This window comes from Papaver somniferum, unplaced genomic scaffold, assembly GCF_003573695.1.
Source record: "Papaver somniferum cultivar HN1 unplaced genomic scaffold, ASM357369v1 unplaced-scaffold_150, whole genome shotgun sequence".
Lineage (NCBI taxonomy): Eukaryota > Viridiplantae > Streptophyta > Magnoliopsida > Ranunculales > Papaveraceae > Papaver > Papaver somniferum.
This window is the reverse complement of record NW_020624377.1, coordinates 1,822,257-1,847,738: the sequence shown is the minus strand read 5'-3', so window position 1 is coordinate 1,847,738 and position 25,482 is coordinate 1,822,257. Positions and strand designations below refer to the sequence as shown.

Genomic DNA, 25,482 nt, shown 5'->3' with positions numbered 1-25,482 from the left:
TCCCATTCCCCGGAATGCATGATAAAATATTATATCAACTGAACTTCCTACATCAATTAAAGTTCTGTTCAACATCCATTCTCCTGTGGATTTTATTGCTGTATCCTTCTCTTTTCGTGTGATAGGCACTGTGACAACCAATGGAGATGTATGATTCAAATTTTCTTTTGATATTTCTTCTTCCATGAACACAATTCTTTTCTTTTCCCAATCTTTCAAAGGTGAAGTTTTTCCTACCGCCATAATTTTCTTTCCTTCAAAATTTCGTTTATGTATTCTTCCTTTGATGTTTTCATGGAATTCATTAACCAAGCTTTTTGTTATCATATTACACTCCAATTTTTTGCCATTTTCATTAATTCTATTCATCTTTCCTCTAACTGATTCACTGATTTGTGTAATCACTTTCTTGATTTGAATTTTCTCAATCAACAATCTTCAATTTTCGATCTTCAATCTCCCTGTTTCTAGTGCCATTATGTAGTTGCAGGAATTCCTACAATACACCCTCGTATGATTTTATCATTGATCATCCTATTTTTAGGTTTACACTCTTAATTTTATTGATTAATTTCTGAATATTCTTACAAGGAAAATAAAGAAATCAAGAATGATCTTTGCTCTCAACTTTCTCTCTCCTATTTACTTATCTCTCACTCAAAAAAGATCTCCCTTTCCTTTACAACTCGAATGACTATTTATAAGGGAAATACATAGTGGATGACACCTAATCTGTCCTTTATTTTAGGATATGGTTTGCGACATTCTCGCAACCTTACAAATGTTGACTTCGTAAGCTTTCTAATTTTTGCGAGACTATCACACCTTTCTCATGATCCTTGCTGATGTCGTTTCTGAAATTGTTCTGCGACGCTTTTGTGCAATACCATTGTTAACTTCGCTGAGACATAACTGTTGGGATATTCTGATCCTACAAATATACCAGGAAAATTAAAAAGAGACAAACCTGAAATTGCATAAGCATGTAAAGACTCGAAACAATGTTGGACACGCATATGTCGCCTCATTAAAACCTTGAGAAGGAAAACCCAGTGGGACAAAACCTCGACGAAGGAAAAAGAGTACAACGCGATAAAGTCCAGTGAATGCACCTTAATTTGATGATGGCGCTCCCCCTGATAAATACTTCAGTCAAATCTTGGCGTGCAAATCTTTGAGTCGAGAGTTTCCAATTTTGAAGAACGAATTTCTTGAATGCAGAAGAGGACTATGCTTTCATAAAGATGTCGGATAGTTGATGAAGTCTTCATTTGAGCTGCACAAGCAATAATGCCTTCGATAATACTTTTACGGAATCTACATTCTTCTTCAACACATTGAGAACTTGTGTCATGGATTGCTAGCTTCCCGAGATGATTTGCAGAAGTTGTTGATGTGGTTTCTTCAACATAGAGCCAAGATGTAGATAAATTACCATAAGTGAACAAAACTGAATTTGTGGTCATACCTTATATGAATTAGAATGACATCCAAATTACTAAAGGCTTGTTATGCTGATTTGGCCTAACAAAATGACTTATTTAATGGTGGGAATCCACCAAATAACAGAAATTATACAACTCCCCCTTGGATGACCACCATGTTGAATAAATTTCCTTACTAAAACGTGGCCAATAAAACCCAATGGGAAAAAAAAATTTGGGCGAAGGAAAAAGCGAACAATATCAACATTTTGAATAAAAATTCATCGTCTACGAGATGCTGCCTCATTAAAACCTTGTCATCTATATGAGTATTACAGAAAACAAACATCAAAATAATAACTCTAGTCTATTTGAAAGACGAGTTTATGCTAGCATAATTCTAACTGCAGATTTAATAAAGAAAAGAAAATAGAACTTATGCTGCAAAAGCGTGGATTTTGGTGTTTTTAAGGACTCCTCAAAAGACCTATAAAGTTGATATCATCAATCAACTAATCCGGATTTTTGGTTTTGTACAATTTTTTTTTAAACACATTAAGGATTGCTAACCCTGACATAATCAAGTCAGGTGGCTGCCTGAATATAATTTGAATATTCCAAGGATCACAAATTTGAATATGTTCCCCGACCACATACGAGTCCTTCAAGGACTACCACGCCAAATGTGTCATATAAGAAGTACATTTATTGAACCAATCCTAGGGTCTGAGAAAAAAGAAGAACTCTCAAATCGTTTATACAACGAACTTATTTCTCCTATAACGCATTATGACTACACCAACCTGTAAGTAATAGGCTTGCAATTTTAAGGTGTTAAGTCTTGGATCCAAAATTGCGTTAATCGAGAAATTTATGAATCCGATCTAATTTAGATTGTATGCCAACCAATCACACAGTCGATATTCCTCTGCAGAGGGGTTCAAGACCACCATTTATTTCTAGTAGCCACTTTAAATGAATATTTGACATTTATATGATCTCACAAAATTTCCAATGTATGCATACTTTGAAAAATTCAAAATTACTGGTACCAGCACCCGCGGACATTATAATCTCCCCATTTTCCATTGAGGAGATATGAACTGTAGGAATGTGGATCATGTTCTGATAGACTCAATTGGAGTACTATCTGTAGCCTCTTGTAAAACGCTACTTGTTGCTATATGTGATTGGATTTTCCTTTTAATAGGTAAACACTTATATAAAAGCAAAATGAGATATTTCACACCAATCATATAATGACAGCCTTTACCAATTTGATCTTGATGGGAGAGAAATTGATATAACATTTAAGTTAGTTAACACAAGATTTTGATAGTGTCTACTCTCCCCTTGATTATGGCGGAAATATTTTAATCTTATATACGAAAACAAATTTCGTAAAGTATTATCCGATTAATTCGAGGACATATACTTACAAAAATTTCTGGATGTTAACAATACTATTTGGACTATAAATAATGACTTCAGTAGCCATACGAAATTGTCCTAAACATAAAATAAAAATTGTTGTCTTCTTGACATACAAATTTGACACCAATCATGAAAGTTTATCGGTTACAACCAAAAAAAAGTAAATATATATATATATAATATGCAAAAAAATCTCCAATACTTTCGTCACCTGCAGGGCCCACGATGGACACTTTTTTTTTTAAATCCAAAGAATATTAAATTAGGATCAATTTAGCCACTACAAGGACTAATGACATTGGCTAACAAGCTGGGTGCGCACCCTTTAATCTTTAGTGTCAAATTCCAACTACAAGTGGAACTATTTCAAAATTTGGAGAATAATATAAGGAAAACAATCAAAAATTGTTAAATTGATGTTTGCAATTGTGAATGCCGTAATGACCAATCTCATCCTGTTAGGATTCATGGAGGAATCTATTTCCAATTGGCTTAGATGATTCTTTTGAGAAAAATAAAGAAATCATTACCGTATTCTTTGTAGAGAAAAATCTACTTTTTAATAAAGAAATCATTACCGTATTCTTTGTAGAGAAAAATCTACTTTTTAGTTGATGCAGATTTCATTGAAGGAATAGAAATCAATTATTAATATTGGCTAAAAGTCCTCATAATGCCAATTTTCTACATCTCATTGTAGAGAATTGATAGGAAAAAATCAATATCAATTGGTTTGTACAATTAATAAAATTGTATCGACAAATAATAGTAAAAACAATATTGTCGTTTTCAGTATCGCTTAGTCAACTTTGTAGGTGACGAATAGTTTCTTGCAAAAATAAAATAAAAAATAGAAACCATTAATCACATGATCTTCGTCTAATGGACGAAGATATCAATTAAATTGGACGTAGGTTTTTCAACCATGCATGTGAATAATCAAATTGCGATAATATCAATTTTGTTTTGGTGATTACAGTTTCATTAGGGGAATAGAAATTATAAACCATCTTATGATGGATTTTTTTTTCTTTTTCTTCTTTTTTCTATGGAAAAATTAGAGAAGAAATAAAACACTAACTCTTGGTGATTACGGTTTCACTAAAAAAAATATAGAAACTATAAATCATTTTTTGATGATTTTTTTTTTCTTTCTTTCCCCATGAAAAAGATATTAGAGAAGAAAAGAGATCAATTATAAAGGAACAGTCCATCATGCTTAGGCCATATTGACCGAGCATTCTCTTTGTTAAAACCAAAGAGTCACATGGCAAGTCATCAAACAAGTATAAAACAGCAATAAGAAAATCAGTTAAGGGAATCAACTAACAGTACTAAATGATATAAAATAAGAATATAAAAAGGTTTCTTATCACTGTGAGATGCATAACTTCCTGTGAGTGCGGCGAGATGCTTTGCAACGTGTGATTATCATCCAACCACGGCGAGAGTACATACAAAGATAAAGAGGATCAAATATTAGTACACGGTTGGAAGGAGAATAATAATAAAAACCACTACATAATCGTTTTCAAAATCATATGATTTTGTGAAACGATTTCCGTTTGATGTTTTTATTCTTAGAAACGATTTCAAAGTTCAGTGTAGAGCGTGCATGATAACGTATTGTGAATAGAGATGGAAACACAAAATAGAAGGAAGAAGGAAGAGGGATTTCTTATTATTGTGTGTATAGAATATAATGTTTAAGCCTCTATTTATATAGATAGAAGACCTGGTGTCTGGATACGTAAATCCTAAACTTAGATACGAAGGGCATCTTAGTAAATAAACTTGGTTTATAACAACAATAACTTTTTTTTTCTTTTTTCGAAGGAGAAGTTTGTTATAAACGGCAGTTTATCATGTAGATGCCCACTTTAGTGGCACCCTATTACTTGGGCACCAAGTATGTAAACTCTATAAATAGAGTCTTAAACCTTTGTATTTTATACACAATGAATAAGATTTCTCTCTCCTTCCTCCCTTTTATTTTGTGTCTCCTTCTCTCTTTCTCCATATTACAAGACGTCATCATACACGTTGCTCCGCCAATATAAGCTAAAGAAGATCACACATGTTGCTTCACCAATATAAGAAAAAGAAGATTGCTTTACGATCAATACCTAATTCTTTATTTTGGTTTGATTTTTTTTTCTCTTTATTGATGAGATTCTAATTAATTTTTTTATTGGCTTATTCTATGTTTACGATCGTGAATTTATATCAACAACAATATCACAGCGTCTTTACTGGATCACACGAGTCCTTAGAGCATCTCCAACAAAGGGTCAAGTTTTTTGTTTTTAATGACACATAGGTTTTTCGACCCCTAATTAACATAAATGCATCTCCAATGGTTGGATCCTACAAATTAAAAGGGATGGGAAAATAAATATGAAGGTGTTAAATATTCTAAAGATTAGTTAAAGCAAAGATAAATGGTTAAAGCAAAGATAAATGGTTAAGATTTTATCATATTAAATATTCTAAAGATTAAACCCTTCACTATTGGAGATAGTTTTTTAACTACAGGGTCCTATATTTATTATAGGTATATAATCTCCTAAATAAAAGTCTTAATTAGACCTCCACGTAGAATTTTTTACACCCATTGTTGGAGAAGCTCTTAGTGGATTACATGAACCAGAATCATAACAATAACGTAATGGTTGCATACGTAATCAGAAAGATTCTGTAATATTAATATCAGCTTCTTAATTAACTAGTGAGTAGTTAATTTGCTAACCCCAATTTTATTCTGTACAATTTTCTTTTTAATGGTGTACGTACTGTGGCGATTTTTTTTCTTTGAAGTTTTGCCCATTACTTTATCATTGTTATGTGGTATGTGCTATATACAATCCATTGATAATTAATTGGAATCGATTTGATTCTGTTTAAATAACTATTTGACATTATTGTCATATATAACTAGCATCAAGGTGTATATATGCATCTATGCAATGGATTTTATAATTCCACAACACCGTCCATAACAATATGGTTATGATTATTTTTGGAATTTTTCTTTTCTTGGTGCAATTAAAATCAATTGTTTAGTCCTAAAAAGATATAGTCGATATTGACATAGTCTATATTTATTGGACATGGGGATCAACTTTGCCAAATAAGTTTGATTTTCCCTTTTCTTTAATTTTTTTATATAAAGAAAGAAAGAAAAAAAAAATCCGATGCTTTATGGTTTTTATTCCTTTAATGAAACTGTAATAACCAAAAATTGGTATTATCGTAATTTGATTACCTTCGCGGTAATTGTTCACATGCATGGTTGAAAAACCTACAGCCAATTAAATTTGGTATCTTCATCAATAAAAAGATCACATGATTATTATTTTTTTTTATTAAGGTTTCTATCCGTCAATCAGAAGCTGGATTTTCCCACTTCGATGACCATAGCGACAATATTTTTTTCTTCTTTTCTTCTTTGGTCGATCTGATTTTGGTAATCGTAGAAACTAATTGATGTTGATTTTCTTCATCGCTTCTTTAAGATGAGAGAAAATAAATTGGCATATTTTCTAAATTTTGCCGATATGGTGTGATTTCGAAAATTGCACCATCAAATATGGTTTTATGAAATAATAAACCATTGGCTTCTATTTCTCTAAGAAACCATTCACCAACCATAAAGTGTATTTTCTTTAAAAATTATAGCGATAATTATTTCTATATTTTTTCAATGAAATCAATAAGTCAATTAAGCTTGGTATTTCCCTATCGATCTTAGAAGGATAAAATATCGTTATTATCGCAAATACCAATAAAACGAGGAATTGTTGCATTTCTTAGGGATATTGAGAAGTTATTGTTTACTCGTGATAATAATCTCCAAAATTGGGATTGTTCCAATTGGAATAAGAATATAATTAGACACTCAAGATCAATGGGTGCACACCCGGCTTGTTAGACAATATCATTAGTCCATGTAGTGGTTGAATCGATTTTGATTTAATTTTTTTTTGATAAAGAAAGTGTCTATATTTTCATTCCAAGTTAAATGATTTTTTTTCGGTCCTATAGGACAAAAGTTATTGTAGATTAATTGTATTTTTAAATTTTTATGGATTTAACCAGTTTAAATTTTGGTTTTACAAATCAATGGTTAATGACAAATATTTATAATGACTCTTGAAAAGTCAGTATCAGTGGTACATTAAAACCTATAAGTATATGTCCTAGAATAATTCGAATAATACTTTACGAAACTTGTTTTTGTATATTCCGCCATAATCAGGGGAGACTATATGCTACTAGACGTTTCTCTCCGATCTTGATAAAATCGAAAAAGACTGTCGTTTACTAGGCGTGAAATTATCTCATACAGCTTTTTATATAAGCTTTGCCTCTTAAGAGGAAATCCAGTCACCTCTAGCAAATAAGTAGCGTAAGAGGCTATAGGTAGTGCTCCAATTGAGTGTACCAAAATCATATTCTCAAATACAATATCTTCTCACATGAAAACGAGGAGATTATAATGCCTGCGGGCGCTGGTACCAGTAATTGATTAATTTTTTAAAAAAATGCATAAATTTGAGAATCGTGTGGGCTCCTAGTAAGCCAATTATTGTCGAAAATTCATTAATAGTAGCTACTCAATTAATAAAGATGGTGGTTGTTAACCCCTTTGCAGAGGAATATCGACATATGTGATTGGTTGGCATACAATCCAAATTAGATTTGATTAATTTCTCAATAACACAGTTTTGGATCCAAACTTACACCTTAATATTGCCAAGCCTTATTACTTACAGGTTGGTGTAGTTATAGTGCGTTATACGAGAAATATGTTCCTTTTTAGGACGATTTAAGAGTTTTATTTCTCCTCAAATCCTAGGATTGATTGAATAAATTTTTGTTCTCTATGTATAATTCTTTTGGCGTGGTAGTCTTTAAAGGACTCATATTGCATTTACACAAGAAATGTGATTGGGAACATATTCAAAATTGTAATCCTTGTAGAATTAAAATTATATTCAGACAGCCAGCTGACTCGAATGTGTTGAGTTTTAACAATCCTTTCTGTGTTTTTAGAAATTTGGTAAGAACCAAAAATCCGGATTAATTAGTTGATGTTATCAACATTACAGGTCTCTTGAGAAATCCTTAAAAACACGAAAATCCACGTTTTTGCAGCATAAATTCTATTTTTTTTTCCTTTCTTAAATCTGCAGTTAGAATTATGTTAGTATAAACTCGTCTTTGATATAGACTAGAGATATTATTTTGATGCTTACTTTTTGTAATACTCATATAGTTGAGTCAGCATCCATAATTTTCTTTCAAAATGTTGATATTTGTCCTCTTTTTCCTTCGTCCAAATTTTTCCCATTGGGTTTTATTGGAAAGGTTTTAGTGAGGCAATTTATTTCAACATGATGGTCATCCAAGGGGGAGTTGTATCGATTTTGGTTGTTTAGTGGATGCCCACATTTGATTAAGCCAAATCAACTTAATCATCTCCTAAGAGTTTGGATTTCTTTCTCACAATTACGTTTTTTGTTCACGTATGATAAGTTATTCATATCTTGGTACTTTGTTGAGGAAACTACATCAACTATTTCTGCAAATCATCTCCAAGAAATTAGCAATCCAAGACACAAGTACTTAATGTATTTGAAAGAAGCATGAAAACTCGAGAACACTACTATTAGAGGACTAACACAAAATAAGACTTCACCAACTGACATATTTCTGATGAAAGCATTGTTATCTCCAGCATTCAAGAAATTCGTTCATTTAGACTCGAAGATTTGCAAGCCAAGATTTAATGAAAGTACTTATCAGGGGGAGCATCATAGTAAAATGTATTTTACCGGACTAACGTGTTGTACTCTTTTTCCTTCGCCAAGGTTTTGTCCCACTGGATTTTCCTTATCAAAGTTTTAACGAGGCAACATATGCATGTCCAACTATGTTCTAAGTTTTCTCACAATTGTACTCTTTTCCCTTCGATCAGGTTTTGTCCCTTTTGGATTTTCCTGACAAAGGTTTTAACGAGGCAATTACTTAGATACAGTGGTCATTTAGGGGAGTGTTATAAACGGCAGTTTATCATGTAGATGATCACTTTAGTGGAACCCTATTACTTGGGAACCAAGTATGTAAACTTTATATATAGAGTCCTAAACCTTTGTATTTTATACACAATGAATAAGATTTTTCTCCCCTTCCTCCCTTCTATTTTGTGTCTCCTTCTCTCTTTCTCCTTATTACAAGAAAATTATATTTAAAGAAAAAAGAGGAAAAAACTCCATCACAAAGTTACAGAAGATTACACACTCATGAGAAAGCACCTGTTACTCCAAATAAGGTTGAAGTTTACAAATTTGAAAGTATCTAGATCACAGGGCCATGGAACTATTAGCATTTTTTACATGATCAATAACTTCAGAAACACATCTGTGTCTAACATTAAACACTCCCCCATTTCTCTCTTTCCACAACATCGAGCAGATCGTGCAGTGAATGATTCTCCAAATATCTAGATTTATTAAAAACAAAATGTATCTAGTGACATAAAGAACCAAAAATACAAAAAAAAAATGCAGTTAGCCATTTGCCAATTATTGCATCCCAGTAACATATTTGAGTACTCAAAAGTAATTCTCTCAAAAGTATTGATAGGGAGAGCCCAAGTATAAAGAGTGCATTTAATCGCGACTATCAGCTGATTCAAATATCTAGATTTATTTCCAAACGGTCCACCAAACAGTAAATGGTAGCATACTCCACCATAAACTTCTCCGCGGAAAACTTTAAACAAAACACGCATAGACGATGATACATATTATAAAGATTAATCGATTTTGATCGTATACTACTTCTGTATACAGCTTAATTAATTCAATCATTAGTTACGTTTCCGTAGTTCCATCTAGATGTAATCGTCTGTCGTTCAGAATCTTGATTCCCATATACCTACATTATCATACGCAAAAGAGGATAATAGCTGAAAATTTTTGTGAACCAAACGTTCAATAGATCGAAACCCGTGATAGTGTAACGGAGTTAAGATTATATACCTTCCAAGCATCATAGTTGTAGCCTGAGGATTTGTGCCAGGAGAGTCGATGAATGTCGATCCATCAATAACTCTCAGAGAATCAACACCAAGAACCTTATAATTCTGATCAATAACCTTACCAACTTGACATCCTCCATGTTAGTGCCATAAAGTCGTCACGGTATTTTTGCAGAACTGCTCCAACGATGTCGAGTCATTTCCAGTTTTGGGTACCAAGTTTATGGGAAAACTCGAAGTTAAGTTGAGTAGTGTCTGGAAGGAGATACTATCAAACCTGTGTATACATAATCGAAAGATTTGTTGAAAAAGTCGATCCGGAGGCGAAGAATACGTTAGATAGACTTACAGCGTAATCAATGATAATGTCGTACCTGAATTTAGAGAATGCCTTGGATGCTATTACCTTTTCAATTGTTTTAACACCATTAACACACCGCTGGAGGTCTCTGGGTTCTTTGAAGTAGTTGAAAGTGACAAGAGGGTTGGCATTTGGGTTCTTGGTTTTGAGCTCAAGATGGCCAGTGGATAATGGACCGATGACTTTCTCAAATATGATCCCACCATTAAATACAGTAGAATTTCCGCCACTAGCTGCTTCAATGTAATTCCCAAACTCAGTAATACCAACAACTTGAACGAGTGATACCTCAACTTCTGTAGGAGAAGGGACGAAGATTCCATTCATAGGATTGTCAGACATCCCTTGACCAACAAGAGGTTGATCAACCACAACTGTAATGTTCAGGGATCTCAAGTGATCAGCTGGTCCAACACCACTCAACATTAACAATTGAGGACTTCCCAATGCACCGGATGACAATATGATCTCGTTCTTCATGAATCCTAACCCTTCTTGCTTCAAATATGCTTTGTGTTTCATACCAGATTTATCAGTGAATATCACTCCATAAGCAACTGGCTTTTGTTTTCCTGCACAAACATTATTGCACATGAACATAAGCTTCATAACTTTGATCGACTCGTCAAAATACTGAAAGTGAGTCTAGATGCTATTAGCAAATCTAAAATCCTTCATCGTACCTTTTGAACTAAACAAAGCCCTACTGACAGTAGCATGGAGAAGAACAGTGAGCCTTTTAGGATTTGCATATCGAAGCAAATCCGCCGCAGTATGTCTATGCCCATTCTGATCAAACATGGTACCACCAATTTTAGTGCCATTAACATGATCAAACGTAAATCCATTATTTGGTAACACACCAACTTCTAGCAATCCGTCTCGGACTGCAGATTGCCAAGCTTCAACTTTTGGCTTGCATACGACGAGTTTTTCCACCCATTCATAAGATTCATTTACTAGTTTATCATCCCAACTTGAATCCTTAACATACTTTGGCTCAGCACGCGAGTAAAATCCAGCATTTACGGAAGTTCCGCCGCCTAAAACTCTTGCACGCGAATTAATTACACCATCTTCAGATATGAAACGCTGGGAAAGGGAAGTTGAAGAGAGGTCTGCAAGAGTAATATTACGAAATGAACTCAAATTGGTTATGTTAGGATTTCCGTAAGGGGATCCTCCTCTTTCTATTAACAGGACATTATATTTCGACGAAAGAGTTGCAGCTAGTGGACAACCGGCAGCTCCTCCTCCAATTATAATGTAATGGTAATATGATATAGCTGGGGCTGACGTTGCTTCATGAAGGAATGTATAATTTGGACCTGAGTAGAACAGATAGTTAGAGATATATTAGATTAAGAACTAAAGGAGAAATAAATTAACAACAAGTATTTTTTTTTTTTGATTATACACCATTTTGATCATCAGTGTAGCTCAATCCATTGAGGCAAAAAGACCCTGAATTGACCATACTAGCAACAAACATCCATAACACAAAAAAACTCATGATTGACCGTGTAAGGTGATAAAGATACGATTAGTTGATCATCATTTTGCTCTTGCTACTAGTCTTTCTCTCGACACAGCTATGAAATGTGATCGGTGTCTTAGATAATTTCTACGGGATAAAACTAATATAGGAACAATATATACTCCCTCCGTCCAAATTAGATGACCTAGTTAGTTCTAAAGTTTGTCCAAAATAGATGATCTATATCATTAAACAATCCAATATTTCTAAAATTACATTTTATTTGATCATTATTTGTATAAAAGATATGTATAGTTTGATAGCTATGCATGGGTGTTTCAAAATGCTTTTCATATAAAATTTACAAGTATCCGTGGTATAGTTTGGGAGGTTATCATTCTATACATATAATTTTTTGGCATAAATGTTTCTTAACTACCGTTTTTATTTTTGTATCTATCAATCATCATCGTAGTATCGTACTACGTTTCCTCTTCGAATACGTTACACCATTTATATCACCATCCTGTATTTATTTATTTTTTCAGTTTTTCTCCAAATCTTCATTTGGAGTTGTATAGTCAGCAAGGAATTTTAATATACGTTTTCTGTTTTTCTTGTAGATCTTTCCAGGTAATTGCCAATAACTCGTGGCGACTTTTTTTAGTCATTTGATCATCACACACACTGGATTACGTAGTCTAAAGAATTACTGGATTTAGATTATATATCTTTTGGTGAAGATATGATCTAAGACTTTTAGTTGAATATGATGGTTCTCCTTCAGGAGCAAAGCAGGCTCAGTAGTTTCGGATCCGTCTCTGTAAATGGATAGGTGTAGAACCCATGCCATGAATCGACCTCTACAAGGTATAGTCCAAGTTATAACCTCTTTTTCGCTTAATTATTTCTTAACAACCACAATTTTTTTTTTGTAACTATCATTGTACTCCGTTTTCTCTTCAACATTGGTGTATTTTGCTTGTGAAGCTCTCACATTTAACGGGAGGTAGCCACAGACTCATCTTGTCCCTAATCCCTATCTCTTTCCCGGCCTCCCTCATCGGGAGGAAGGAAGGAAATACAAAAGAATCATTTTTTGGAACCATGTTTTTTTTTGTGGGGACCATGATTCTATTTTATGAAGAAATTATAAGTAATCCTAAGTCACCCCTTATCTAAATGTTTTTCTTAATACCAAACTTATCCTCCTTAATTAAATGTGTTAGTTTAATGATTAATTAGTTTTTGTTAATGATTAGTAATGATTAGTGATTAGTATTATTAGTAATGATTAGTTACCATTAAGAAGTTCTATTACAAAAAATTGAAAATTTTCTTTGCGAGAAATTTTAATTGTTTTTGCGATTAAGTTCGGTTACCCAAATTTATGACCAAAAACGAATTTAATGATTAGTGATTAGTATGATTAGTAATGATTAGTTACCAGTAAGAAGTTCGGTTACAAAAATTGAAATTTTTCCTTGGGATCAAACCAAACTCTATATTTGGTGTGACCATTAAATAGTTTGGTTATAAAAAAATTTAGAACTTTTTACGATCAAACCGAACTTAAAGTTCGGCTAAGAAACATTTTTTGCGACGTAACCGAACTTAGTTCGGTTAGGAAATGTTTTTGCAACTAACCGAACTATTAGGGTTCGGTTGGAAAATGTTTTTAGCTACTAACCGAACTAAGGTTCGGTTGGGAAATGTTTTTGCAACTAACCGAACTATTAGGGTTCGGTTGGGAAATGTTTTTTGCTACTAACCGAACTATTAGGGTTCGGTTGGGAAATGTCTTTTACGACATAAACGAACTAAGGTTCGGTTGGGAATTTTTTTTTGCGAAATAGCCAAACTGTTCTTCATGTTCATCATTTCCATTAGGTTCGGTTAGTTCGACAAAATTTTTCACATAATTCCTAGCCGAACTTCTCTCTGCAACTTCCATTTTCAACTCATTTTGATGGTTAATACTCATTTTCAATCGAATGAGGAACGTCAAGCAAAGAGAGAAGAAGAAGAGGATAAATTTTTTTTCAAAACTAAAAAATTTCGATTCCCAACTATTTTTGATTTTGATTTTGGTTAATAGATTCATTTAGATTAGATATATATGGTTAGATTTATATAGTTATTAGATTAGTTTAATTTAAATTAAAGTAAAGGGTAAATGTGTACTTACCTAAATTTAGGATACCTCTTATAAGTATAGGGAGGTTGGTCTGATAAGACCATGGTCCCAAAAAAAACCATGGTCCCTGAAAAATGGTTCATACAAAAAATGGTATATTTGCCATAAATGGGCTTCCATGAAAAAGTTGGATAGGGGGTTGGCAGTTGGCTAGTAAGGGTATCGGCCCTATATATAGCATCATTATACCGCACATGGCGACTTGATACAATTAGAGTAGTACGGTACGGATCTTTCTTTGTTAATGGCAAAATTAATACTATTGATTGGTATAGCTGCAGCATAGAATAGGCTAATGGCAAAATTAATACTATTGATTGGTATAGCTGCAGCATAGGATAGGCTATAGGGAGGGATACTTCTCTTTTGAGCCACTGGCTCTCTCGTTACTTCATTAAGACTATGGCAGCCTGCCTGGGGCTTGGCCAAATTTTGAAATTAAGATAGTATCACTGTGAGGTCTTTTAGGCTTAGTCATGTGGTGTGCTAATCTAAAGACTAGATTAACAGTCCACGTTAGGTAGGGAAACCTCCTAAGTTTTATGGGAGTGCGAATCTAGTATACTATATGCGCTGAATGGCACGTCAGCTAGCGCAACCTCCCAAGTATTATGGGAGTGTGAATCTAGTATACTAGATGCGCAGAATGGAACAACAAAAAGAAGCTGCGCTGAATCATTCAGCGAAAAGCATATTTTCTAGCGCTGAACCATTCAACGCAACTAATCTTAGTCGTCAGATCAAAAAATAAATCATTCTGTGATGAACCATTCCGCGAAAAGCATATTTTCTCAACGTCGAACCATTCGGCGCAACTATCTCGCTGCTAGTTCAAATGAGAGTGAATTCTAGGAGAGAGAACTAATGTTAACAAATAGACAACACATTTTATTGAACTGCAATACTTTTTGGCTAATCTAGCAGCTCAATCTAGCCCATATGACTTAGCCTTAAGACAAGATATTTATTTGAGTTCGATAGATATAGTTGCAGGAAATCATACAGTACACCCCTCATATGATTTCATTGTTAATCAACTCATTTTTAGGTTTACACTCTTAGTTTTATTGATTAATCTTTGAATGTTCTTACAAGAAAAGATAAAGAAATCAAGAATGATCTCTGCTCTGAACTTTCTCTCTCCTGTTTGCTTGTTTCTTACTCAGAAGAGATCTCTCCCTTTCTTTACAACTCGAACGACTATTTATAAAGAAATACATAGTGGATGACATCTAATCTATCCTTTATTGTCGGGTATGGTTTGCGACATTCTCGCAACCTTACAAATGTTAATTTCGCAAACTCTCTAATTTTCGCAGAACTATCATATCTTTCTTGTGATCTTTGCTGACGTCATTTATTTTATCATTTCTGAAATTGTTCTGCGACGCTGTTTGTGCTGTGTCATTGATAATTTCGCTGAAACTTTGTCGTTGCGAGATTCCGATCCTACATCTTTCCTCTTCTCATATCTTCTCTGCAAAGTAGAGAATGATGTGAGAAATGCTACAGCTGTTCATCTTTTCATATTCTGCATTTATCACACGTATTCTTTCTTCCATTTGTTTCTTGACACGTCTTTTGTAACCGCTACTTTTCAGCCGCTCACGTCTCTTCCTCTTAATGATGTTTATTTCTTCGAGTAAATAAAATCTCCTTTATATACTCTTCTTTCCATTTTTCTTTTTAATTTCTCTTCTATTTTTATTCTCTCATCTCTGCAGCTCTGTTATTCTTCTGCAAATTCTGCTGCTGTAATTTTTTCCTCCTTCAATCCTCTTACTTTTTATACATTCCCATACTCTATATTCAAACATGGCTCCAAGTGGTCATAGATATGAAAAGAATTTACAGGATGTCCAAAAAGATCTTGCTGATAAAGGTTTCACACTCTTTCTGTCAAACTTTTCTCTGATCAGTATTGTGATGATCAATCAATCATAATTTCACTAGGTCAGATTCTCGCAGGTCTCCCTATTCCTCTTTATAACCCAGATCTTTCTTTATTTTATGAAATTCTAGCTCACTCGGGATTTTCGCGAGCTATCTTCCAACTGAGTGGGGACTGCATCCGTCCGATGGTAGAGTTCGCTAATCGTGGTGCTGGTAGAGGATCACTTTACTCCAAAGAACTTAGGGATCCTAAATTCGCAAACCTAGAAATAGTTGCTGAAAAACGCACAGTAGCGAATTTCTTTGAGAACTATGAACTTATCTCCATGAAGAAAGAGAATACTCGCTGGGGTATTCGCTTAAAGAGGAAAGATAACATTGATGAAGCCAAAATTCTCATGCAAGATATTGGTTGGCATTCTGGTAAAAACACAACTCCTCGCCAATCCAAAGATGATAAATGGTGTGTTTTTCCTTTAATGCTAAAAGGACCCTACATTGCTGGGTCAAATGTTCTTCCTGCGAATCTCGCTGCTTATCAACCCTGGGTCTTCTCTTGGCCCGAAAAGGAGAAAGAGTTATGTTTCTTCCCATTTAACTCACTTTATATTTCTTTATTGATTTTTATTATTCTGTTGGCTAACTCTTGCGACATTCCGTAGATTCAAAAACTGAAAGATAGTTATAACAGGACTGGAAAGTCTAGTACTCTGTTAGCTCTTCGCTCATACACAGATGAGGTAAGAAATTTTCTATTATAATTTTAAACAGTATATCGTTACTTCCATACTTCCATTTCTTATTTTTATCTGTGTGTGAAGATTATTGCTGAAGTAGAAGAATCTGCCGATGTTGCGAAGATTGGTGATAAAGGTAAAGGTGCTCTTCGCAGGGAAAAATCAAATGGTCCCCCTCCAAAGAAAAGGAAAGTTCGTTCTTCTTCTCCTTCAAATATTCTTCCTCACGAAAATTCCGAAAGTGACAAGGGTGATGAGGACAATGATGATCTTGCTGCAAGTGAAGATTCTCCACCTGAATCTTCTATGGCTAAGCTCTCTGGCCTCTTTTCTGATTCTCTACAAGGAATGGGAGATAGCCAATTCTCAAATACCTACAAAGCTCTCGCTACCCTTTGCGATGTCCCTTTACTGGATGGTGATAGCTCTCTTCGTGGAGTTTCTAGATCAATGACTCACGACTTCTTACATTCTCTCAATAGTCTGGTATACTTTTATCCTTTTACTTCTTCATTGTTATAACTCAAAATTTCTTTTTATATTAATATTTTTTATATCTTTTCGCAGGATGGAAAAGCTTCTTTTGTTGTTGCCTCAGATCTAGAGAGAAGACGCGAAAACCTTGAAAAGAAGAATCTTCAATTTCGTAAAAAGAATGAAGAATTGGAAGCTGAAGTTAAAGGTCTTCGCGAGAAAAATAGACAATTATAAATTGATTCTTCTTCGTATAAGAACAAAATCTCTAGTCTTCAGCAAGCTAATAATCAGCTTTACGATATGTTACTTTTCTCTTTTCCATTTATTCATTCATCCTGTTGTTTTATATTATTTAAATGATCCTTTTTGCAGACATTTATGGTCTTTCTGATAAAGCTACCCTTCTTCGTTCATTTCCTAATGCCTTGGATAATGATACCCTTCTTGAGCGTCTTAACAATTCCTTAAATAGCTTCTCAAATGATAGAATTTCATCTCTTTCTCTAAATGAGCTTAGATCTAAATTTCTCCTCTTAGATGATAAGGATTGTATCTCTGATCAAGGTGCCAAGGCTTTGGAGAAATTACAAGAGGCTCTCCTTGAAGTTCAACTTGAACGAGATGAAGCTAACCGCAAGAATATCGAACTCTTTGAAAGGGAAAATCAAATTCGTTATCGTCTTCTCATAAATGGTGAGGATGAATTTGTTTGGGCTGCGAAAATTTTAGATGATGCTAGAAAAGATTTAGGTGTAAATGTTAGTCTCCAAGTTGAACATACAACCTTCATTAGAGATATGATTTCTGACAGAGAAGGTTGCTAACTGCTCTTCTTTACTAATATTTTTCTTCTTATGAATTCTCATCAAGTTAACAATTGATTGTCTTTTGTTCGCAGATTCTGAAAATAAATATCGTGAAAAGATTGAAGAACTTGAAGCTGAAAAGGAGGAACTCGCAAAGAATCTTTCTTCTCGCAACGACAAGTATTCTAGATTAAAGAATCAAATCAAGATCACTGTTGCGAATTTTAAGAATGACGCTATGCATTTTCGCAATCAAACTATCCAAATGGTTTGTGACGATCATAATATCCCACATTCTGATTATCCTTGTCTTTTAGAAGAGATCCCACAGAATACTCCCAGTTTGATTATCTCTGATAGCGAAGCTGACGATGAAGAATCTGATAGTGATGGAAGTTCTGATGGTGATGAAGATTCTGACGCAAACGAAGAAGGAAACAAGTCTGATGAAGATAATGAAGGATTAACTAAGAAATAGTGTTTACTTCTTTATTTGATTCTTTGTAATACTTGTACATTTATTTCTTCTTTCTGTATATTTGTGTTTCTTTCATTTTGACCTGCATTAATTAAAACAATTCTTCTTTGCAATACAATTAATCAATATAATCATTAATTCTTGAATCTTTGAGTAAATCTCTCATATGGAGACAAATAACATTTTCTAATTTTATACATTCCCATACTTGCCTTTGTTATTTGAATCCAAATGAGAGATTTCATAAAAAATTTCTTATTGTATAACTTCGCAATCTTATGCGAAGTGAATTTTATTTCTTTTCAAAATCTCATTCTTGTGTGGTCTTATTTTGCCTTCCTAATTAAAGGTCTTATTACGCCACCTCTTGTCATTGAGACAAAATCGCAGGACGTCCTTGCACTTTCATGCAAAAACCCATTGATCTTGCCTTAACTTTTTCTTTTGTATTCTGGCCTCTTCAGGAATGTTGCGACAATATGACAGGCCTAAATATTCTTGCAAAAATGAAGCCCCATGACATTGCCGTCTTGCGACGAAATCGCATGACGTCTTCGCATTTTTATGTGAAAACCAATTGATCTCGTTTTATCCTTTTCTTTTGTGTTATTGCCTCTTTAGGATTGTTGCACAAATATGACAAGCCTTAATATCCTTGAGAATAAAAATCCTCATGACATTTGCGTCTTAAGACACTTATTAGCTCCCTAATGGAGGGTGCCGCCCTTATCTCCCCCTGGTTGCCCCTTAAAGGAGGCGTACTTCTACCATACAATGTTAGATCCTCTCATCCAGTCTTAACAACAACCAGTTGTATTCGCAGCCTCTTATCCCTTTTACCTATAGGGTTTATGGTTACGAGACTGCACCCTAAGTGGGGTTTTCTTCAGGCCGAGTGCAGTATAAGCCAAGACTTTTCAAGAATGGCAAAGTACGCTTTAAACGTCTCTGTCACTCTTGACTCAACCGTGTACCTCGGCGCCTTGATCAGATCTGCACTCCTTCGGAGAGTCCTTATTACCTTGGTCTCCCAACCTAAGTCATATGCTTAAGTTGAGAATCCAAGGTGCCTCTCCCGGATGGGCTTCATTGACCCCAAATCTCCATGACTCAGGTTCCGGTGGCGGTGTAGCCTTTCCCTGAGTCATGCAATAGGTACCCCCTTATATGATGTACTTTAGGTCTTACATTTGCCTCTTGCGAAATTGTATTCGCAAACTAGGGTGTACGCCATAAAGGTTTGCCTCTTTCTCTTTTGTTGTTTTTCTCTGATTACTTTCTGTAAAATTCATTATCTCTGCGAGAGTCTCGCAAATCATCACATTGTATCTGAATTTCGCAATCTCAATTTTTCCATTCAATCAAATGTATTTTTGATAATTTTGCTTATTGCAAGAGTATCGCAACAACTTAATCATTCATACATTTCTTGTTTTTATTACCTTTGTCATCCTCTGCTTATTTATTATTTTCTGCTACTGCTTCCTTTGTAGTGGTATGTTCATTATTTTTATTCTGAGTTAGCATTAATTTCGCAACATCTCTTCTCCTTTCCTTTCGATTGTATCCACCATCAACCTCTCACTTCTTTGTGTATCTTTGATTTTGTGTCGCCAATTTTCCTTCTTGTTTGCTCTTCCTTCGCAAGATTCTATCTCAGTTTCGTAACACCTCTTTCCTTCAACCCAATCTCCCTTTATGATTCCTACACCACTGGGGTGAGAGAATTTGATGCACTGGTGAAAAGTTGAAGCTACACCTAGAATCCCATGTAGGCAAGGTCAACCAATTAACGCATTGTAGGGTGATTCTACATCAACGACACAAAATAATATTTGAGAAGATATTCCCTTTAATGGAGTTCGCATAGTAACCTCCCCTTTAGGCTTGTTAGAAGTACCATTAAAACCATATATCTTATATGTTGATGGTATAAGATCATCATCTCTTCCACCCATGGTTTTATAAGTATGATAAAATAAGATGTTCACAGAGCTTCTAATATCAATTAGAATTCTATTGATTGCCCAAGAATCTTCAGCTTCATCATCCTCATCTTCTTTCGGTTTTGGATTAATTTCTAATTTTACTACCAATTGATTGTTATGCACCTCTTCTCCTTCGGGAATTTCTTCTGCGGAAAAATAAATGATCTGTTTCTGCCATTCCTCTAGTGGCGAGATTTTCGCAATATTCATAATTTCTCTTCCATCATTATCTCTTGCAAACACTCTACTCAAAACATTATCATGAAAATCTTCAATTGTCTTATATGAATGTATGATAGAGTGACAGAATAGATTTTTTGCTTTTGCACCAACTTCTATAAAGAATGTTTCCTTATTTTTCATCATATTCATTTTGTGATGTTCTGGTGGTGGAGGCAGTGGTTGAGATTGTGGATGCCCTACCAGAAAGTCGTTTATTTTTCCTTGATCTATCATTCTCAAATAATTCTTTTTTTATTTCTGCAATCATTTGTGGTATGTCCATGAAAATCATGATAAGAACAAAACTCATGACTTATGTGGTTTGGAGGTGGTTCTGTTCCCATGTTCCATGGTGTTGGTATATTCCCCTTCAATATTATAGCTTCCCGTATCTTCTCCACACTTGCATTTAGAGGTGGCATCTTGATTTGTTCTCATACTACCTTGTGACCTCCTTGTCGTCTATTATAGTTTGTCTTTGACCTCCATAAGTTTCTTGCGGTTGATCTAGTCTTTGAATCTTGTTATTTCCTCCACGATTGTAGAAATTTCTTTCTCTTTCATACTCTTCTTGATCTCGGCTTCCCATATCTACCAGTTTCTGTTGATTGTTACTTCTCACATTCTCTTGTTGTACTTGCGAAGTACTCGCCACTGTGTTTATTAGCTTAGGTAATAAGCTTGCATTCGCTATTTGTGAGATGGTGTTCGCAACTGGATATGATTCCATTTCATTTTTTCTTTCCTCTAGAGCAATGTATTCTTCTTGAAGTTCCCGCAATTCAGTCATTGTGATCGTATTCTTGATTTTGAAAATTTGGACATACAATAGGTTTGTTGCGAACATAGCATTGATAAATGATAATATAAGATATGTCTCATCTACACGGCCATCCATTTCGCTACACATAGTTCTCCATATTTTAGTCAGGTGTTTCAAACTTTCGCCAATCCTTTGTTTTAATCCAAACACATCTTCTATACTAGGTCGCGAGGAATTATTACTTGTATACGCCCCCAAGAATTTAGTCTGCAAATAATTGAAGGAGGTTATTGTGTTCTTTGGTAGACCTTCAAACCATTTTAACGCCTCTCCTGTTAAGCTGGATGCGAAATATTTGCACAATAAGGCATCATGATTTTCCCATTGTAACATGCACCTCACATAGGCTTTAATGTGTTGACTTGCACAAGTTGTTCCATCAAAAATGCTGGTTAATGCGGGAAAATTGCATTTTGGTGGTATTCCTCCTAATTGTACTTCCCTTGTAAATGGAGCTTTCGCAGCTTCTTTTATTGCTTCATCCAATTGTTTTCTACCTACTTCTCCTCTATTATTTAGTATTCCTCTCATTTCTTCTAATTCTTTCAAGATTTGTTTATTTACACCTGAATCTTGATCCATTGGTCTCTTTAATTTCTCCTCTCTTCTTCTGCGTTCATGTCTATCTTCTCTCGCGAAATTTTGCATTTCTTCTTCATTATCCTCATCCGTCTTCTTCTGCGATTCTCTTCCTCATCTCTATCTTGAATTCGCATATGATGATGCCTTTCATTTTCCCCTCCATGATTTTGTTTATTTCTTATCAATTCAACTCGCTGTCTTTCAGTCATCCCCTTTACTCTATCATACTCTTCATTGAGATTACCATTATTCCGGTTTTGTGTACGTCTTCTTTCTCGATTTTTATGGTTGTTCTGGCGAATTGTCTCCTGAAGCTCTTGTTCTTCCATTTTCGCTCTCAATCTTTCACGTTCGCAGATTAAACGTGCTTGTTCAGCATAATGTCTTTCAATTTCTTCTTCAATTGTCTGTTGATTTCTTTGAGTTTCTCTCACATCCTTCGCCATCTTGGTCATTTCGTCCCTGATGTTGTTTGTTCTCCTGATTTCCACCATTTTTCCCATCATCAAAAGTTTCATTTTGTGGAACGTAACGATCATCAGCTCTTTCTATATTTTCGCGATATTCTTCATTAGGATTTGATATTTCTTCTTGAATATTGTTTCCAGCATTGGTTGTGGGTGAGTTTTGCCTCATTTCTCTTCTAGTCGATCTTTAATATGATTTTGTAATACTTCTCGATCTTCTATTCTGTAGTCTTATATTCTCCATCCTTAAATCGTTATTTTGCCTTTTAAATTTGCACGTTCTTCTGCCTCAGCTCTTTTTCTTCATGTATTATTCGTCTCAACGTTTCTAATGCTCCAATTTCCTCATCTCCATGAATTATTCCTTTATCTGCTTCTTGATTTCTCTCTTCATGTCTATAATTTCTGTTTTGTTGCTCTTCTTCTACTTCTTCTGCCGAATTTGATTGCCAAGTGTGTATGCCCACCCTATCATAATCTGTATTCCTCCCTTGAACTAGTGTTTGTTGAACTGGTGGTTGAATTTGATTTTCTCTATTACTTCTCATTCTAGTAGATTCTCCCATTTCACTTCTTTCTCTTCCAGCAATTCTTTTGCTTCTTCTAACAGTAGTCGGTTGTTCGGATGTATTTCTTCTTCTAGCCATTTCTTCAATATTAACAGTATTGCAAGAAATTATAGAAAATTCTTAATCAATCACTTTAAATTTTCACAAATCTCAATATCAATCTTCAGCCTTTTCTAAAATAAATCTTCAACACGTCCCTGTTTCTAGCGCCATTATGTAGTTGCAGGAAATCCTACACTACACCCCTCATATGATTTCATTGTTAATCAACTCATTTTTAGGTTTACATTCTTAGTTTTATTGATTAATCTTTGAATGTTCTTACAAGAAAAGATAAAGAAATCAAGAATGATCTCTGCTCTGAACTAAAGTTCGGTTGGGAAATGTTTTTGCAACTAACCGAACAATTAGGGTTCGGTTGGGAAATGTTTTTAGCTACTAACCGAACTAAGGTTCGGTTGGGAAATGTTTTTGCAACTAACCGAACTATTAGGGTTCGGTTGGGAAATGTCTTTTACGACATAAACGAACTAAGGTTCGGTTGGGAATTTTTTTTTGCGAAATAACCAAACTGTTCTTCATGTTCATCATTTCCATTAAGTTCGGTTAGTTCGACAAAATTTTTCACATAATTCCTAACCGAACTTCTCTCTGCAACTTCCATTTTCAACTCATTTTGATGGTTAATACTCATTTTTCAATCGAATGAGGAACATCAAGCAAAGAGAGAAGAAGAGGATAATTTTTTTTTCAACACTAAAAAATTTCGATTCCCCACTATTTTTGTTTTTAATTTTGATTTTGGTTAATAGATTCATTTAGATTAGATATATATGGTTAGATTTATATAGTTATTAGATTAGTTTAATTTAAATTAAAATAAAGGGTAAATGTGTACTTACCTAATTTTAGGATACCCCTTATAAGTATAGGGAGGTTGGTCTGATAAGACCATGGTCCCAAAAATACCATGGTCCCTAAAAAATGGTTCATACAAAAATGGTATATTTGCCATAAATGGGCTTCCATGAAAAAGTTGGATAGGGGGTTGGCAGTTGGCTAGTAAGAGCATCCACAGTGGACGAGTATAACCAAAAATTTGGGATGAGATCGTGACGCAGTGGGACGGAGTAAAGATCAAATCCCAGCCAAAGATCAAATTCCAGACCATATTTGGTCGCGACCAAATACCAAATCCTAATATAGTCGGGCGTAAATTTAAAGTACGCTTGTTGCTGGGCGTAAATTTAAAGTACGCTTGTTAACGGACGGAGATTTAAATTACGCCCGATGAAAATTAAAATTAAAAAAATAAAATCCAAAAATGAGGCGTAAACTTAAAATACGCCTGTTGACAGGCGTAAACTTAAAGTGTGCCTGGTGATTGATTGGCGGACATTTGAGATACGCCCGATGAAATTTTTTTGGGGCGGAGATTTATATTACGCGCGACCAAATTTTAATCGGGACCGTTACGTGACAACACGGACTAAACCCAAAATTTGATCTTTTTTTTAATCTTTGATCTTTGGTTTTGATCGCACCACTGCAGTTGCTCTAAGGGTATCGGCCCTACATATAGCATCATTATACCGCACATGGCGACTTAATACAATTGGAGTAGTACGGTACGGATCTTTCTTTTTAATGGCAAAATTAAAAAGTTGGATAGGTGTTGGCAGTTGGCTAGTATACCGCACATGGCGACTTAATACAATTGGAGTAGTACGGTACGGATCTTTCTTTTTAATGGCAAAATTAATACTATTGATTGGTATAGCTGCAGCATAGAATAGGCTAATGGCAAAATTAATACTATTGATTGGTATAGCTGCAGCATAGGATAGGCTATAGGGAGGGATACTTCTCTTTTGAGCCACTGGCTCTCTCGTTACTTCATTAAGACTATGGCAGCCTGCCTGGGGCTTGGCCAAATTTTGAAATTAAGATAGTATCGCTGTGAGGTCTTTTAGGCTTAGTCATGTGGTGTGCTAATCTAACGACTAGATTAACATTCCACGTTAGTTAAGGAAACCTCCTGAGTCTTATGGGAGTGCGAATCTAGTATACTATATGCGCTGAATGGCACGTTAGCTAGGGCAACCTCCCAAGTATTATGGGAGTGTGAATCTAGTATACTAGATGTGCTGAATGGAACAACGAAAAGAAGCTGCACTAAATCATTCAGCGAAAAGCATATTTTCTAGCGCTGAACCATTCATCGCAACCAATCTTAGTCGTCAGATCAAAAAACAAATCATTCTGTGATGAACCCTTCCGCGAAAAGCATATTTTCTCAGCGCCGAACCATTCGGCACAACTATCTCGCTGCTAGTTCAAATGAGAGTGAATTCTAGGAGAGAGAACTAATGTTAACAAATAGACAACACGATTTTTCGAACTGCAACACTTTTTGGCTAATCTAGCAGCTCAATCTAGCCCATATGACTTAGCCTTAAGACAAGATATTTATTTGAGTTCGATAGATGTAGTTGCAGGAAA

General features: G+C 34.7%; 1 protein-coding gene across 1 annotated transcript; it reads right to left on the bottom strand.

Annotated features, from left to right (window-relative positions):
• Positions 1 to 9,553: 9,553 nt before the first annotated feature.
• Positions 9,554 to 11,936, bottom strand: LOC113335848 (protein HOTHEAD-like). Its single transcript, XM_026581874.1, has 5 exons — positions 11,684 to 11,936; positions 10,948 to 11,592; positions 10,278 to 10,836; positions 9,905 to 10,180; positions 9,554 to 9,800 (listed from the first exon to the last, which is right to left on the bottom strand). The coding sequence occupies exons 1-4, from the start codon at positions 11,775 to 11,777 to the stop codon at positions 10,045 to 10,047; spliced, it is 1,434 nt and encodes a 477-aa protein (XP_026437659.1). The 5' UTR covers positions 11,778 to 11,936; the 3' UTR covers positions 9,554 to 9,800; positions 9,905 to 10,044.
• Positions 11,937 to 25,482: the final 13,546 nt, after the last annotated feature.

Bases quoted from the DNA above. Each gene is read 5' to 3' on its own strand.
- LOC113335848 (XM_026581874.1), bottom strand. From the start codon at position 11,777: ATGAGTTTTTTTGTGTTATGGATGTTTGTTGCTAGTATGGTCAATTCA. The intron at 11,593-11,683 runs GTGTATAATCAA...TGTTCTACTCAG, and splicing joins CTACACTGATGATCAAAATG to GTCCAAATTATACATTCCTT. The intron at 10,837-10,947 runs GTACGATGAAGG...ATGTTTGTGCAG, and splicing joins GGCTTTGTTTAGTTCAAAAG to GAAAACAAAAGCCAGTTGCT.